General features: G+C 34.8%; 1 protein-coding gene across 1 annotated transcript; it reads left to right on the top strand.

Moving 5' to 3' along the window:
• Positions 1-1,417: 1,417 nt before the first annotated feature.
• Positions 1,418-16,478, top strand: LOC123535204 (perlucin-like protein). Its single transcript, XM_045317769.2, has 5 exons — positions 1,418-1,571; positions 3,856-3,939; positions 11,553-11,635; positions 14,756-14,846; positions 15,917-16,478. Exons 2-5 carry the CDS (start codon positions 3,879-3,881, stop codon positions 16,141-16,143), a joined length of 462 nt encoding a protein of 153 aa, XP_045173704.2. The 5' UTR covers positions 1,418-1,571; positions 3,856-3,878; the 3' UTR covers positions 16,144-16,478.
• Positions 16,479-17,919: the final 1,441 nt, after the last annotated feature.

Genomic DNA, 17,919 nt, shown 5'->3' with positions numbered 1-17,919 from the left:
ACGCCCCAGGCTGCTGTTACGTTTCATTAAAGAGCAATAAAAAATTATTTTATACTTCTTTGGTTTCATCAAAATCTGCCAAATGGTATTTAGAAGAAAGGAGAGGTACTGACAGACGAGACAAAAAATGTTTCTATACAAAATCACAATTGTTTTAAGGGCACCATAGTCACGCAAAATAACATTCAATTTCGTCTACAAAAGCTGTCCATGGCTAAATATGGTACGGTAGTGGTCACACGTAACAGTGTGCTGTTTTGAACGATGTCTGCACATATTGCCACATACTGTCAGGATTGAGTGAATCTCAAACAACGACTACGTTTGTCATCTTCATTTCTGACATTTTTCACAGACATCCACAAACAGCGGGTTTTGTTCTTTCTTTAATTCTGATGTTTTTGACGTGTAATTTGTTCCCGAGGAATGCATATTATATGCAGTTTATGTTCATCTGTCCACGGATATCACACTGCTGAACCCCAAGTGTTTGGCTTCGTGATTTAATTCTGATAAACAGTTACAGAATATCTCAGGTGTTTCCGTTGTGATCTGAAAAAGAAAGAGAAAATGTATCATAAACCCCTTGCAAGGTAAATGAAAATGTAATTTTCTCGTACTGATTTACAAAAAACTAGTAATGATATCATATCAAAACATACTAACTTTAAAATAGGTAGGTTAATGTAACAATTTAAGGCAATTTTCATTTTTGTAAAGCGCGTATAAATATGGGCTGAATTTGCCAAATACCGGCATGGCAAAAAGAAACCGGCGGCTATTAAATGCTTTCGTCCAGCACTGTATATTACTGACATAAACGTTCATTGCTAGATACTAGTTTTGCTAGTATGGCAACTGAAGTACCATTCGTCAAAATAAATTGAAAGGTTATTCAAAAGTACAATCATGCCAAGTCCAACACGAACAATTTGGACGATGCCGCACGGGCGGAGAGCCGGGAAGTGCATCGATTCAGCTGGTGAACCGGGAAGGCGAAATTTTATATTACCGATTTCTTGGAAACTATAGATTCCGGTAATTAATCAAGATATCACTGACCTCTGATATAATATGGTGTGGTGGATGGGGATGTGTTTCCATGAAGTGCATTGTGCTCAAATGTTCTCTTAAACGGAAGGCTTTCTTGAAAAATGCAAACGTCAGTGATAAACTAGACACACATGCGGGTACTTTAGACTATATGTCATTTCCAAATCTATTCCTTACCAATGAAATAATCGCAAGTTTACTCACCGAATCGAGGTGTTTTGACACAAAAAAGCCGCATCGGGGAGTATTGTGCGCACCTGTTGATGACGTACTATACCACACCTGTAACCATTAAACATGAAATATATATTGACAGATGATGAGCAGTTTTGGCCAATGAAATTTAGGTTCTTTTTAGAACATATGATAAACAAAAATATCATCCGGTTACACTATTTAAAAGACCTTCGTCTGCGTCGAAAATATCATTGTTTGTATTAGGATACATTTGATGAAACAGGAATAAAGAGTAGAGGATATAATATAAACATAACTACAGTTCAAGCCTTATACGACATGTAAGTAATACATTTCATATTATTTTGAATAAAGACAGATCTATGCAAAAGGAGTATCCTTACAAATTTTGAACAGAATGAGGAAACATATAAAAAATAAGAAAAATGTTAATAAACCTTGGTATTGAAACTATTGGTAACTTTTCTTCTCTATTGCACGACTCCCCGATCAATAGTTGGTTATAGTTTTAACTATTCATAAGTAAGCCATATTAAAGGATATCAGAAATAATGTTTTGAAGTACTGACTTTAGCCAAGTGAAGCTGTGTTGAACTATGAACCGGTCAATGCACATACTATCATATGGACCGGCGATTATATAAGGCGTCTTTAGTTAAAACTGGAAGTGAATTTTCATTTTTTCATACGGAATATTGTTGGCCAGAGCTTCTGGCACCAGACCAGAAAGAAAAAAATGCCATTGCACATGTGATACCCTATCCCTATATGTACAGGTTTCATAGTATACATTATAGGGGACAGAGTATAACATTTACAATGGCATTTTCTTTCTGGTCTTGTTCCAGTGGTCCTGACATATGACGGGGATCATTTGATAAATGAATGGGTGGTTGCTGACAACTCAATACATTTCCGATTGTTGCCACAACAGAGCTAAATGAATATTCGTTTTACAATCTGCTAATAAAATGATTGCAAAGGAATACATTACTTAAATGAAACATGCCGACTTATTTTACATGGGATTCAAAGCATTATATCCGCTCAAATTATATGGCTAAAACATTATGTTTATTTCTAACTATTTATATTCACGTTTACATTTTGAATGGAAAGAAAAAGCGTTTATTTAAGAATTAGATGCTTTTTTGTGGGTTTATACGGGCATTATATCTATATATAAAATATGTAAAAAGATCCACTGGAAGCATAGAATGCAACCAAGCAGAATAACAGCAGATTCGGTTTGACTGAGTCTGTTCATGACAGGTAATAAAATGTGCAAAATCTCTCACGCCCACTAGCACCAGTTTAAGCGGAATTCTATTACAAAGATATTGAATGGACTCCATGATCTCAAAGGACCAGAAAATTTAACATACGGGGAGACTTTTTACAGTCGACACACGGCACTTAAAGATTGCTGTTGCGATAGTTAATAAAAACTATAAAAAGATCCTTTGGAGGCATATGATGCAACCAAGCAGAATAATAGCAGATTCGGTTTGACTGAGTCTGTTCATGAGAAGTTATGAAACGTGCAACACATCTCATGCCCACTAGCACCGGCTTTAAACTCATTGGGACTTCTTGCAGATATACATGAATCGCCCAAGCGATGCAAAAGTCCAAACGTGCTTTATACCTGTATAAACGCACAAAAATAACATTTGACTCTCATATTTACAATTTTTACAGTAGCTTGCAAAAATAAGTCAGGATATCGATCTGTTCAACATCTAAACAGAACAGCCAAAAAGACCTTTCCGGTAGAAATACGGTTCCAAGTTTCTATAATACAGTTAAGTTCAATGAAAACCATACAGTCATGTCGATTCAGTTTTGATCTTTGTCGTGAGAAAAAAATAGTTTTAGCTATAATTTAATGTTCTTTGTGAAATTTTGGTGTCCAAGTTTGAGAGAATTTTTCAAACGACGCCATTTTGCTCATGTTCTTTTTTTTGTAAATGACGCTTGGATGCGCTTGCAATCCTTGATATCGTTACGCCAATGTTATTTATACGAAAATTAACGTTTTTTTCTTTCCACACATAATATTGTTATAGTGAATGTGAATGATTCTTTTTTAATAAACAACATTGGGGCAATAATATCAAGGGAAGACCTTTCCGCGAGATTGCTCGCGTAATCTGGTCATTCACAAAAGAAACATCAACAAAATGGCGTGGCTCGAAGAAAAATTCAAAATTGGACGCCAAAATTTCAAAACAGCTTTTATTATTTTTTCTGACGGCAAAGATCAAAATTGAATCGACACGAATGTATGATTTTTCACTGGATTTAAAAACATTTTAAATAACCTGGAATTGCATTTTTATCGGTTTGAACGTAGGTGGTCTTTTTTTTCTTGGCTGTTCTATTTAGATGTCGAAAAGATATGCCGACATCTATTTTGATTTTCTGATACTCCTGGTAAGCAAACCGCTATTTTGTAGCAAGCTATTAGATACTATTTTATACGGGTATTAACCATATTGGGTCTTCTTGCAAGAAGTTCCACCCTGCGCACTATTTAGTAGCCAAGGCAATAAATGTATATAGCAAATAGAAAGTTCTAAAATTGTCTACCTTTGTTTTTAGATACTTTGCATTCGCCGGGCAGAATGAGGACTTTCATTTTGTTGTTGTTTGTCGTAACAAACCTGTTGCCGAGTATCAGTGCAGGTAAATTAAAAAAACATAAATTTTCCTCCTGTATTTTGCAGGTAGCAGTTTGGATTGCTGAAACAATGTAACTGAACCTCGAGTGTGAGGCACGCGTTATACAAACGACTGTCTACATTTTATTCTCTGATAAAACACAGGAACCTCAATCAGCTTAGAATAAGGCCCCCAAAAAGGGACCTATGTTTTTTGAAAGCAATTTATAAAAAATTTATTTTACGACCTCAGTAGATAATAATTGTTGAGACAATTTTTATTCAGTTACATTTTATACACATTTGATATATAAGACACTGACAAATGACATAGATGAGGCCCTAAAATGGGGAAAATTGTTTAAAAATCTCATTTACAGGATGACTTTATTTTTTTAGTATGAATATCATATCACTTAAGTAAACAAAACTAATTGTAGTATTTAATGATATCAAATCATTATTTAAACATTCGTTACATTTTGAGGTTCATTAAGGGTATTTCATAAAACAAGTTCACATATACGTACATACTGTAATTCATATAATAGTCTGCATTCCTGTTCCGTACAATTTTCATTCTCACATCGATCTGACAGTACTTATACTGTACATGGAGTACGGATAGTTATTTTGTGTTTTTCTTGTGTTGCAAAATCCCTGTATAACATATTATATAAAACATAATTTTACATGTTTTTCAAGACAATTAATGACTTTAAGCTAAAGTATACCATCATCCTAATGCTTTCTTTATAACAAAAGAAAATGGGATGTGTACTAAATGTTATTTTATCAGTAGGACATGAATATAAGAAGCGACAGACTCGCCCGCACTATGAGAGAATGTTGTTTTAACCATGACGAGAATTGACCTAGATTTAAACCATATATCAGTAAGAGCGGCCTGTCGCTTCTGACTATTGACAATAAATAACAAATGCTGATTGAATGGGATAAGGCCGTGACTTTTATTATTATAATATCATTACAGAAAATTATTGAAATACCATGGCATATTGTATGAGATAGAAGTATCATGAAATGATAGATTTCTAGCCAAATTGCATAGAAACAAAATAGGCAACGCTATGATGCTGAGGCTCTAAATTTATGATAAGCACACATATACTAGACAATGGAAGGAGAATGCAAAATTGGAAATTGTGCTAGCAAATCCAGCTGCCGAAAATCCGAGGCCAAGATGCTCAACGAATTCTCAACATCATGATGATGGATTTTGCGCTGATTGCCTAAATTATGCTGATGATTGTGTATACAATATGCCATACCGAAATGCACAAAGTGTGTTGAGGGCCACCAAATATTTTATGAAATAAAATTTGCCCATAAAATGGTACATTGAATATTGTATCTAATTACTGAATAACCACATGCAAGCATTCATTTCTTTAATAATACCAACGTCGTCATCATCATCATCATGAGGATACCATCAAAATTATAAAAAAGAACAATTAGTAAATAACTACGATATTATATTTCTTAAACTAGAGATGCTTTTGAGAAAGGCGCATGTCTCCCACAACTGCCTTATCAGACTTTCAGTGCTTTGATTATAACGCGACTGCCTTATCAGACTTTCAATGCTTTGATTATAAAAAAAACAAGTTTCAAGGGCCTTAATTCCGAAGTATTTGGCAAGTTATCGAACCTGGCCGAGATCTTATGGTCAAACACATTTTCGTCAAGTTTGGTGAAGATCGGATGAGAAATGTTCATCTTAGAGTGCGGACAAGCTTTGTGACCGACGGACATACGCACACAGACAGACAGACAGACAGACAGACACACACACACACACACACACACACAGAGGAATAAATAATATATGTCTCCCACACCACTATGTGGACATAGGAGACTGAAAAGATAGTTTGATATCCAACACACAAAATACTGGAGAATACTATTCCACAAACTGATAAATAAGTCATTACCATTTTGAAGCTAAATATATAAATGAATCCGTTCAGTAAATTTGTTTAATTATACATTGTACGCAACAGACACGGGTGCAATGGTGAGGATCGGGCACATTGTGCCGCGCAATAGTTAACCCTCCAAGCAATCAACTGCACTAAGCGGCACTCAAGAACATAAACAGGGGGGAGATGTCTGTTTCAGCTTACCCAAATGTTAGAGGTTTGTAGCAAAGTGATCCACAAATATATAAAATATATAATATGTACTGACTTACAAGTACACATTTATAAACAACTTTCGACGGATCAAAGATCAACTGGCCGAAGAGTTGTAATCCCTGTTTAATATGAGATACAGTCAATACGAGGAATTTGGTTGAACGACCGACCATGTAGGTCAAGGCCCCCTCTAACGGTTAAGAAGCGCACGCCCTTTACACCAATAATAAGAGAAGGCCAGTCGAACGCCAAACTTAAGATGCTGAACTAGCGGCCAACCTAGGAAGTGAGCTTGAACTTTAAGATTCTACCGCAGTATCAAACCTTTAAAAGGCATACCAAAATTGTGGATCATATAAATTTTATATAGCTCACGTGTTCAACACGTACAGCGTAAAAAAGCATTTTTGAACAAACAAACAAACAAAATTAATTCTCCTGTACGAGTGCGTTGGACCAGTATCTCCTCTGAGAGACATAATAACAACGTCAGTAATAAAATTGATAATCTTTTTGGTCCATTCCAATATCATCATAAGAATCGTCTTGACCACTAGTCGTGTTCGCCAACATCGACCTTTTCAGTACATAAATCTACTAAATCCGTTCTAGTATACTTTGTATTATCACCATCTGCAACGACAGCAACTTGACCATAATGGACAGCATGATAAATTATTACTCTTTGTAAGTATTCAACTGCTAGTAGCAACAACCATAGAAAGATGCGTTCATTCATTCTCAAATTTTCAATCGTTTTTTTAATTTTTGCATTTCATTTGTAATAGAGTGTATATCTAAGGCAGTGATCAAATAAAATGTTGTTGATTATGCTGTTGTAAAATATGCGTATTGAGACTTTCGGTCTTGAAATGTTCAAAGATATTTCATTTATTCGCTTAGGATAGTCGTTCAGTTTGACTGTATAAGCAGTGTAAACTTCGAGCTTTCATCCTAAATTATTAGAATATTGCGACGTTTCAAAGCTTTGACACGAGACATGTAAAACTGTCATCCAATATCAAAAACACAACGTCTCAACAAAACGGCAAAACGTGCAGCCTTGCACTCATCTTTAATTTAATGAAATACGCTGTAAAGGAAAAAAAACAATTTGTTCAAAAACTTATCTGCATTTTTCTTGCATCCTCCTCTCTGTGGCAACATTACTGGAAAACGCCAGCTCTTCAAACATGTGAGGAACATATTTTTATATACGAAGTGTCGATTTGTCTGCTTAGTTATTTGTGAAGGAGTGAACCGGTTTGAAATATAAAATTGATCAAAATGACCACACCCGTGAACTGCTCGTGCGTGAAATTGATTAATCGAGGCACGTTATATTATATGGACTGGATTAGAGTAACAGAAGCAGAAATTATAGCTCTTGCGTACCCACTGAAAAATAACATAGATTTATTTCTCAAGAGAACATAAATTCTTTTATTATTGCTAGTTTATACCATGTTTAATGATACAAAGTTATTTAAATTTGATTCAGATTTCAAGCTTTAGAATCACCAATAGTCTAAATTTCGCTTTCTTGAAAAGAGCACTGGTTTGTATGAGATTGACTTTTGTACGGTTTGAGCCAACGACCTACGTATTGAGCTGGCAACACCTTTACCACTAGTTTGCCTGTCCCACTGAACCACTCCATAGAGCCCTAGGTTTATTGTTATAACTATACACGTTTCTAAAGTGCAGTGATTTACTGCAGACACCCCAAGAATGCAAATAGTTACATATAAAAATTTGCTACAGATGAATATAATTATAATACAGACATAAAAGGAAGCCATGCCACATAGATTTAGAAAGTAAAGATTAAACGATTAGGTTATAAACAATGTCTCCTTAAAATAATTGATGTCTCCTTAAAGGTCCAATACTAAGGAAAGTGAACATTTTAATTTCTTTTAAAAAGCACAGAAACTATTTCATTTTATTGGAAAATGAAAGTTGGTATGTAGAAATTCGAAATAAATCGCAGTATATGTACAATTATTTTTCTATGAAGTATGAAGAAAGTTAAAAAGACCTGGGGCGGGGGGGTCATTCTGTCGATTCATTGAAATTTCAACATAATACACATACATTTCTTTGAGTTCCAAAGACCTTCTGTAAATTTTGACCTGCCAATCTTCATTATTTAGTGTCTTGCAGAAGTCTTTGCACTGGCTATGAAAAAAATTGCCAACTCACTTTCCCTTAGTAATGGACCTTTAAGATAACTGAGCTACTCTTATCCTGCATAAGTTTAAGCCTTTTGGACAAATTTATAAGAAAACAGTGTATTTTTATCTTAGGTTCCAAATCGGTCTATATACTAATATCATGTCTCTAATAAGAAATGATCATGCACAGCATTGTACGTGTGAGTCAGAGTATAATATTCTACATCTCTGTAATGTCGATGGAGCTCACTGCAGACCATCCTATGTATAATCATAGCTGATATGTGACCTTTGTCCAATATAGGAATACCACTCAGTAGCGCAATTAAGGCCTAGAATAATTGCTTGTTATTTGGCCAGTGCTAGTATTCGTTAATAATTTTATCTAAGATTTTAAAATGTTTAATATCTATTTCGCAGATTTTTCCTTTAATTAGTTTAATACAACGATAAATAACAAAATGAATTATGCCAGACTTAGAATGTTGAAAAATCAGAGTTCTGTGAATTGCTATATACAATACAGTCCAGAACACAACTTTTAATCAACAGTAACAGTAGATATATAGTTATGTTTTAAAATATTTGCGTCAATGAAACACTACGTCCTTCTATGATATATTGCAACTGCCAAGACTATTCCCAACTGCTACACATGTGAACAAATCGCATATTCGAACCATATGCAAGCTGTTATTATCATTATTTATTTATTTATTTGTTTACTTAATATCCTAATATCCTTTCGTTGCATAGGCAAAACTCAGACATTAAGGATATACTATTTTTTGTTATCGTTTTTGAAATCTTCTTCAATGTTTAATTTAATGCATGACTTATGCATCCACATTTTGACAGGCTTTTGATAAATGCGTCTACCCACACATTGCAAATATTTCAAGTTTTCTCACGCGAAACGTAACTTTTTTCTAGTTAACGTAAACAACATCTAATATTGGCAAACACAAATTAAAACTGCGTAAATTGCTAAATGGTATTTCGGTATCCAGATTTGGATATAGATTAATAGATTTCCTTGAATTGCAATCATCAAAAAATCTTCAATATCACGCCAAGAGTGACTTTTTTCACACTCCAGACATCGGCTGATCATTTTTGTTCTCCTGCTGCTCTCTTCATTTACCAATGAAACACATGTCATTTTGAACAGCAGAGTGAGATGGGTGTCCCGTTTTTTGTGCAAACAAATTTTCCGACATGCCCAAATTGAGTACATCGAGGTTCAATAGACATACATAGTGTTATGTTGGTATGTTTTAGAAAACGAACGCTCAGTCATTTGATTTGAAAACATGATTCAATGTAACAGACAAAAGATTAAGGGAGTTAATTTTGATGTTCCCTACAAAAACATACAAAAAAGATCCGTTGAGGGGCTCCTGTTTTTAATATAAATCTGTTGCCCTAATAATTACATGTATAACAGTTAATATTAACTTCAATTTAAACCAAATACAGCGTTACTATTTTTAAATGGATCTTAGAATGAAACTAGTATAGAACAGGAATATTCAGAAATTGTAAAGCGGACTATTCATGTACATATAGGTACATTAAAGTATGTTATATAAGATACCTCGTGGACCTCAGAGCTTTTACATTTTGATATCTTATACATGATATACATGAATTCAGTTTATTTGTTTATGTTAAGTTCAGTAATATGATATTTTAACGATTAAAATAAATTAATTTGCCCTTTGAATGAGATTTTTTAACAATTTCCCCTTTAATGATCATATCATTTTTCCTGAACCATGTATTTTGAATGTCTATAAAATGTAATTGAATAAATTTTGTGTTAAGAGTTATATTTGATGAAGGTCATGAATTAACCTTTTGGAAATAGTTGTAGATATATTTGATTGAAATAAATAAAACGTAGTTCCCCTTTGGGGCCTCTTTTTTTTTTTTTGGTTGATTCAAGCCAACAAATCGTATATGTAATCCTTTCCTGATTCAGTATACTTTATAATAGTTAAATACAAACTTTCATGCTTTCTTCATAAGAAACCTCTTTTCACACTCAGTTTTAAATTTCAACATACAGTAAATATCTGATTACGTCCCTTTTTAGTATGTATCTTGAGAATTAGGAGTATTTTGGGGTAAACTTTGTGTATTTGTCAATACCAAATGGTTGTCGGTCCATGTCAGTAATATGTTATCCATGTTTAGATATGTACTATATAGATAAATTTCAATTTAAACGAAAAACTTTTCTTTTTCAAGACATTTTACCTCCCTTTTTTTAAATTGATTTAAAAAAAGGAGGTTTCATGGCAGATAGAGCCTGTCTCCTCCTTTATTAAGATTTGGGATCCCTTAAAGTAATTTCATGAAAAATTTGGTGCTTTCTTCACAAACGGGAACATCTTTGCCATTTCTTGTTCCATATCTTATTCGCTATAATTGCCATATGAGCCGTGCCATGAGAAAACCAACATAGTGGGTTTGCGACCAGCATAGATCCAGACCAGCCTGCGCATCCGCGCAGTCTGGTCAGGATCCATGCTGTTCGCTTTTAAAGCCTATTGGAATGGAAGAAACTGTTAGCGAACAGCATGGATCCTGACCAGACTGCGCGGATGCGCAGGCTGGTCTGGATCCATGCTGGTCGCAAAGCCACTATGTTGGTTTTCCCATGGCACGGCTCATATTTCAACGAGGGTTGTCTTCCTATATGTTTGTATAGGAATGTTATGTGTAAAAATAAATAAGAAGCTTCTTTTAAAAAAATCGAAGTCCATGGTTGATCTTTCTTAAAGGGACTCTCTTTCATCGGCCAAGGTGCTGTGATGGTGAATTTCAAGCATTTAAAATGATTTGATACTGCTCTAAAAGTTTCGTGCAATGATGCTTAATTTAAGAATAATTGAATGAAAAATAAACGAATAACAATTATGGAGTCTCATCAATACATTCAAAATCTAAATAGTTATCATTTGCAAAGGAATTCTCGAATCTTCACAAAAATCGAAAATAAATTACCCCATTTACCGATCTTTGCGTTTTAGGTGAGAAATGCGCGAAATGGGCTAGTGCATTTTACCGTTCAGACCATGGTTCTTATAGTAAACCTAGGGTCAAGGTATAACATGTACAGTGTTTTTTTTCTAGTCTAATGCCAATGTATATAAGCTGTTTAAACGAAATGCAAGTCGGTGCAAGTTTAGTCTACTTTGTGGTGTAATAAGTACTAGTAGTTTCCTGTGTATCGATGTACGTTACCGTGAGGAACATTGTTCTCTTCAACACCATGCATGTTTTTTTAGGTTGCCCTGATGGATGGATATCATATGGCGGCCATTGCTACTATATTGGATATGAGGCACTGCTGACGTTTCCAGAGGCATGGGTATGTGATTCTGTCCAAAGAAAGTTGTTAATCGCTTTCTTAACTTCCCAACTACTTTTTGGTGGCATGAAACGTATCAATTCGCCTTGATGAAAAATATTCGGCCCGGCTTTAAAATAATTTCACACAAATAATATTTTGGTCACCCTCTATAGTCCAGTCTCTGAGGGTTGTCTGTTTGCACGAGAGGTCCGGAGAAAATGTCTCTATAAATGATTAGAGGAACAACTTGGGTGTAAGAAAATCAAGGGTGGTGGTATCGCATCATGGGGCGGTCTGGGAAAATCCAAGATGGCCAACAAGATTGCCGCCAAAAACTAAAAATTACCATTCTCCATTTTATGTGGCTACTAAAAGTGTTCAAATTATTTTGATTCGTCACGAACATATCCACCAAAGAGCGTGGCCACTTTCTCCTATATTTATACAGTTGATATTATGAAATAAGTTCTTTTCAGAAACTGATAGCCCAATTTTAAAATAAATATACTCAAGTATTCCATGAGTTATCATTTACTACGAGTGTTCAAATTATTCCTATTTCACGAAAACATGGCTTTCAGAGCTAAAAACAGAACAATCTTCAAATGACATCCCAAACCGCTGGTCCGATTTTTTATATAATATTTCATAGAAACGTTTCTTTGATCACTCTAACAACAGTCAACTGATTATAATCCATCGAAAAAACATGGCCACCGGATGGCGCGGTCCCTATGCCCTATACATGTATGTGCATAGTGTAAACATTATAGATATTCTTGTCAGAATCTGTTTGCCCGGTCCGATTTAAAAATAATATCACACGTCAAATGATCCTTGAATGACCCTCTATCAACGTTGATCAAATTTGATCCCTCTACCAAAAATATCCAAATTATTCTGAATCATCAATAAATGGTCACCATAGGGTGTTGTCACTTTTACCTATTTATTGGCCTACATAGTGGATACTTTAGAAATCTTCATGTCAGAAACTGATGTGTCGATTTTAAAACAATTCCAACAGAAGTTTCTTGGGTGAAATTTTACTAAGAATGTTCAGATTATTGATATTCCTGGAAAAAAACGTGGCCACCAGAGCTTAAAATAGAAGAAAGAAGTTGGTCTTGTTATAAAACAAATTCAAAGAAATGTTTTTTAAATGGCTCTCTCCCAAGATTGCTCAATTATTTTGATTTAAAAAGCCGTTAGTGGCCATTGTTAACTTTCTCTATAAGTGTGTAGTGGGAAATTAAAACACCAGAAACTGTTGGCCCAATTTTAAAAACAAATGTTACTGGAATGGTTTTTTTTTTTTCGTCTTTTGATGATCCACTACTAAGATTGTTCAGAATTATTGATTCGTCAAAAAAAAAAAATGACCGCCAATTTGCCGAAACATATATTGTTGAAATATTTTTTAAATGTTCTAACCAAAAACTGTTAATCCGATTTGAAATAATTTCCCAGAAATGCTCTTTGGGTGACGATCTACCAAAAATATCATAATATTTTTATTTTTCACAACAACGGCCGTCAGTGCTAAAAAAGGGAAACAAACACTTCTAATATCCTTTAGTAAATGTCTACTAAAATTGTTAAAAACCATCTTGATTAAAAGCACATAGTTACCAAGGATGGGTAAACCTCAACTAAAAGTGTTAAAAGCCATCGCTATTTAAACAAGAGGGCCAAGATGGCCCTAGGTCGCTCACCTGAGAAACACACCATAACAGTGGAAACATGTTTGACCTAGTGATTTAATGGAAACAAATATTCTGACGAATTTTCATTAAGATTGGACAACAAATGTGGCCACTTAAGTGTAAACAAGTATTTTCTTCAATTTGACCTAGTTTTTGAACCAAGGTGACCTATATTCAAACTTGACCAAGATTTGATCAAGGCAATCATTCTGACCGAATTTCATCAACCTCAATTGAAAAATACAGCCTCTATCACATACAAAACATTTTTCTTTGATTTGACCTGGCGACCTAGTTTTTGACCCCAGATGACCCATATTTAAACTTGACCTTAATTTCATCACGGCAATTTTTCTGACTAAATTTTATGAATATCCAGTGTAAAATGCAGCCCCTATTGCATACACAAGGTTTTTGTTTAACTTGACCGGGTGACCTAGTTTTTTATCCTAGATGATCAATATTCAAACTCTTCTTAGATTTCATCCAGACAAACATTCTGATCAAATTTCATGAAGATCAGTTGAAAAATACAGCCTCTATTGCATACACAAGGTTTTACTTTGATTTGACCTAGTGACCTAGTTTTGATCCCAGATAACCCATTTTCGAACCTGGCCTAGATTTTGTCAAGATAATCGTTCTGATCAAAATTCATGAAGATCAGTTGAAAAATACAGCCTCTATCGCATACACAAGGTTTTACTTGGATTTAACCTAGTGACCTAGTTTTTGACTCCAGATAACCCATTTTCAAACCTGGCCTAGATTTCATCAAGGCAATCATTCTGGTAAAATTTCATGAAGATCAGTTGAAAAATACAGCCTCTATCGCATACACAAGCTTTTACTTTGATTTGACCTAGTAACCTAGTTTTTGACACCAGATGACCCATTTCCAAACTTGACCTAGATTTCATCAAGGCAACCATTCTGATCGAAATTCATAAAGATCAATTGAAAAATACAACTTCTATCGCATACACAAAGTTTTTCTTTGATCTGACCTAGAGACCTAGTTTTTGACCCCAGATGACCCATTTTCGAATTTGGCCTGAATTTCATCAAGATAATCATTCTGACAAAAGAAGAGCAATTAAAAAGTACAGCCTGTGTCGCATACACAAGCTTAATGTTGACATACAGACGACAGACGCCAGACGACAGCAGACGACGGACATCGAGTGATCACAAAAACTCACCTGAGCATTGCTCAGGTGAGCTAAAGAGATCCTAATATTGGTCTATGGAGTTCTCTTGTGAATCTGCATGCCAGTTTTCAAATTGAACTGTGCAACTCTTGTGAGCGATATAGTCATGACCCTCTTGTTTTTTAGAAGTTTTTCTAGTATATACTTAATTTCAAGAACTTAATAGATATGAACTACACCATAATAACTTAAATACAATGTCATCGTCGTTCATATTGCAGCTTTACTGTGACATACGTGGTGCTTATCTCACACGACTAGACACTTACTCCGAGTACTCCTTCTTGAGAAACTTTCTGAAGATAACAAAAGGTAAGCATTTGCAAAATGAGGGATGGAGACTGGTAAATTATACAGAAACTAGTATACCATGGTGGAGACTGGTAAATTTCAGATAAACTAAATCCGCTGGCGGAGTCTGCATGGTAAACGTTTTTTTTTGAACCACGTTTAAGGCCCGTTTATTTATCACAATATACATGTATTTACATTGCATTTCAATATAAAACAAACATTTTGTACTATTTTTAACAGGTATGGTAAACTTTTGACTAATGAAATTTTCTATTTATCATTACTGTATATGTCTGCAATTTATAGCGGATACTTGGTTCAAACACCACGGATGCCTCCGCGGTCGCTGGTTTAAACATATTTTATTCCTTCCTTTTTGTGACAACATATACAATGTACATATACAGAAAATATGCAAAATATTATAAGAAAGGTAAAAGGGCTGGACCACAAGTTCATATAACATTAGTAGTTCGGTCCGTCCCCGAAGGTATATTTTTAAAGGAAAATTTTATATATAAGATTGCATTGTATTCTTATGAAAAATGATAAAATGTAATTGGAAGAGAACGAAGTTAAGCGAAATGAATAACAACAATGTTGGAGAAGAAATAGAATGATTTAACTGTAGAAATTAAAAGAAAGCTAGATAGATGGTAATATAAGAAGAGGGGGAGTCCAGAGTCTTCCAAGGGTCGTAACTTGATGTGTGAGGTACAACTGCGTTAAATTTATATATTAAACTAATACGGCAGCAATCAGATATCTTAACGAAAACGATTTGTATGTTTGCTTTTTCCGAATCACTTGTGTGTCACCTAAGTGAGTTTGAGCCCCTTCATGTGAGAAAGCTATCCAGCTGACTTACGGAAGGTAGTTATACACCAAGGCTCAAATGTATTTGTTTTATGTCAAACAATCTCCAAGAGAACTTCTTCATTCACTTCAAACTGAACATTTGCAAATATGTCCCCAAGTAGTTTCAAACCTTCGGTCTCGGTCACAAACATTCTCCGCGTTAATAAACAAAAAACGTGTGTTATCCCTATATTCTGGCCGTAAGTTATATATTCCAAACTTATTTTCAGTATCAGCTGGCGCATGGATTGGTTTGACTGACCAGACACATGAAGGGATTTATCAATGGTATGGCACAAACACAAGCCCGACTTTCTCGGACTGGGGACCTGGTCAGCCAGACAATCTTGGCAATGAAGACTGTGTAGGAATATGGGCGGCCATTGACTACAAATGGAACGATTTTCAATGCGTTGGTTATAAATTGAGACCACTGTGCGAAAAGATTTCGACTTAACGCCCTCACACATTTGTATACTTTAATGGTTTGACTTGAAATATTTCGTTGCTGTTGATCCCATGTGCATAAAACTTCATATTTTTCCTCTCTGCCAACGGACCAACATTGCATTAACATTTGTCTAAAACATCCAACATATGTTTAAATTTAAAACATTTTCAGTTCATAAAAAGTCCTCTGGAGAAAAAGGAATGTTTCTTGCTATTTATATAAAAATGTATATTATTCTTTTCATTCTATGACAATTTTATTGTCCTAGAATTTTCTGTTATTATTTTGTAAAGTACTTGTTCGATACATATTTTAGAACTCATTAAAGTACATTCACTGTATCCATTTTACTTTTGGAGTTATAATCGAATTTAATATTTTTTTAGAAAATCCAATCAATATTTCTGTAAACTAAGAAGTAAATATTTCTTGCAATAACTTATAGCAACAACGGCTTCAAGGTCTGAAATGGGCTCAGTTAGCATATTAAAACATTACAGATACAATTACAAAAATACGAATACATGTTAAAGCTAATACGTTTTATCTCTTAAAATATGAGCTGCGCCATGAGAAAACCAACATAGTGGCTTTGCGACCAGCATGGATCCAGACCAGCCTGCGCATCCACGCAGTCTGGTCAGGATCCATGCTGTTCGCTAACAGTTTCTCTAATTCCAATAGGGTTTGAAAGCGAACAGCATGGATCCTGACCAGATTGCTCGGATGCGCAGGCTGGGCTGGATCTATGCTGGTCGCAAACGCAATATATTGGTTTTCTCATGGCGCGGCTCATATGATTTTATGCCACATATCAAGCACCAATTACAGTCTTGCATAATTCGATGTCATTTACATAACTTGAGGCACAAATATAACTAGTGTTCTTGAACCAATACTGATGGCTCTGAAGTGGTAATCACAATGTGTTAATATTATGTCTCCCATGGCGGGATCTTGAGGCTATATACCAATAAAAGAAGTTGTTCTTTGTTTCATATAAAATTCAGCAACTTCAGATCAATTTTGATACAGTTTCTATATATTCACTACGTAGACCTATTTTCCACAAGATATCTATACAAGTTTGCTTCAAGAAAACGAAAAGAAAAAGGGGTGTTGAATAGTATGCAGTGAAATGAAAGTCAACTGAAGTTAGGTACCCTCATATTGCCGCATTTCAGAAAGCGGTCCGTAGAATAAACACCCTACTTTCGTTTTCAAGTAAACTTCTCGAAAATATGCGAATATAAGCATGAAGTGTCTTATTTTATATAAAAATCATTCTACCAGTGAAATCATGCCTCTTTGCTTCCCCCACCCCCTTCCCGGTGTACGCGCAAATGCGCGAAAAATGGAAAAAATAGAAACTATTTATTAGGGACTTCTTTCGACTACATCACGGAAGCACATTTTTGACCGAATTACTGCTGTATAACCTATAAGGGGAACTATTTTATCTAATTTTCGGCAATTTTTGCATTTATTTCTCAGAAAACCTTCAGTAAAGACAACTTGCGCAGTTCCATTTACAAGTCATATGTTAAAGTCGAGAATTTTTTCTGAGGCCACTCCACGTCCGTTTTTCGGCCAAAAATGTCACCTCATGTGCCAGTTTTCGCATTTTTCGAGTGTTTTACACGAGTTCCGCAAGTGTTTTGATGCACAGAAGGTAAAATAAGCACTATTTCATCTAAAATGCCACGAATTTAACAAATCCTTCGTGTTTCATGTCTAAATCATATAAATACGGGATTTGATCGGCACCAGATTTAGTGAAAT

The sequence above is a fragment of the Mercenaria mercenaria genome, chromosome 1 (genome assembly GCF_021730395.1).
Source record: "Mercenaria mercenaria strain notata chromosome 1, MADL_Memer_1, whole genome shotgun sequence".
NCBI lineage: Eukaryota > Metazoa > Mollusca > Bivalvia > Venerida > Veneridae > Mercenaria > Mercenaria mercenaria.
The sequence above is the reverse complement of the archived record's forward strand: the minus strand, read 5'-3'. Positions and strand labels throughout refer to the sequence as shown.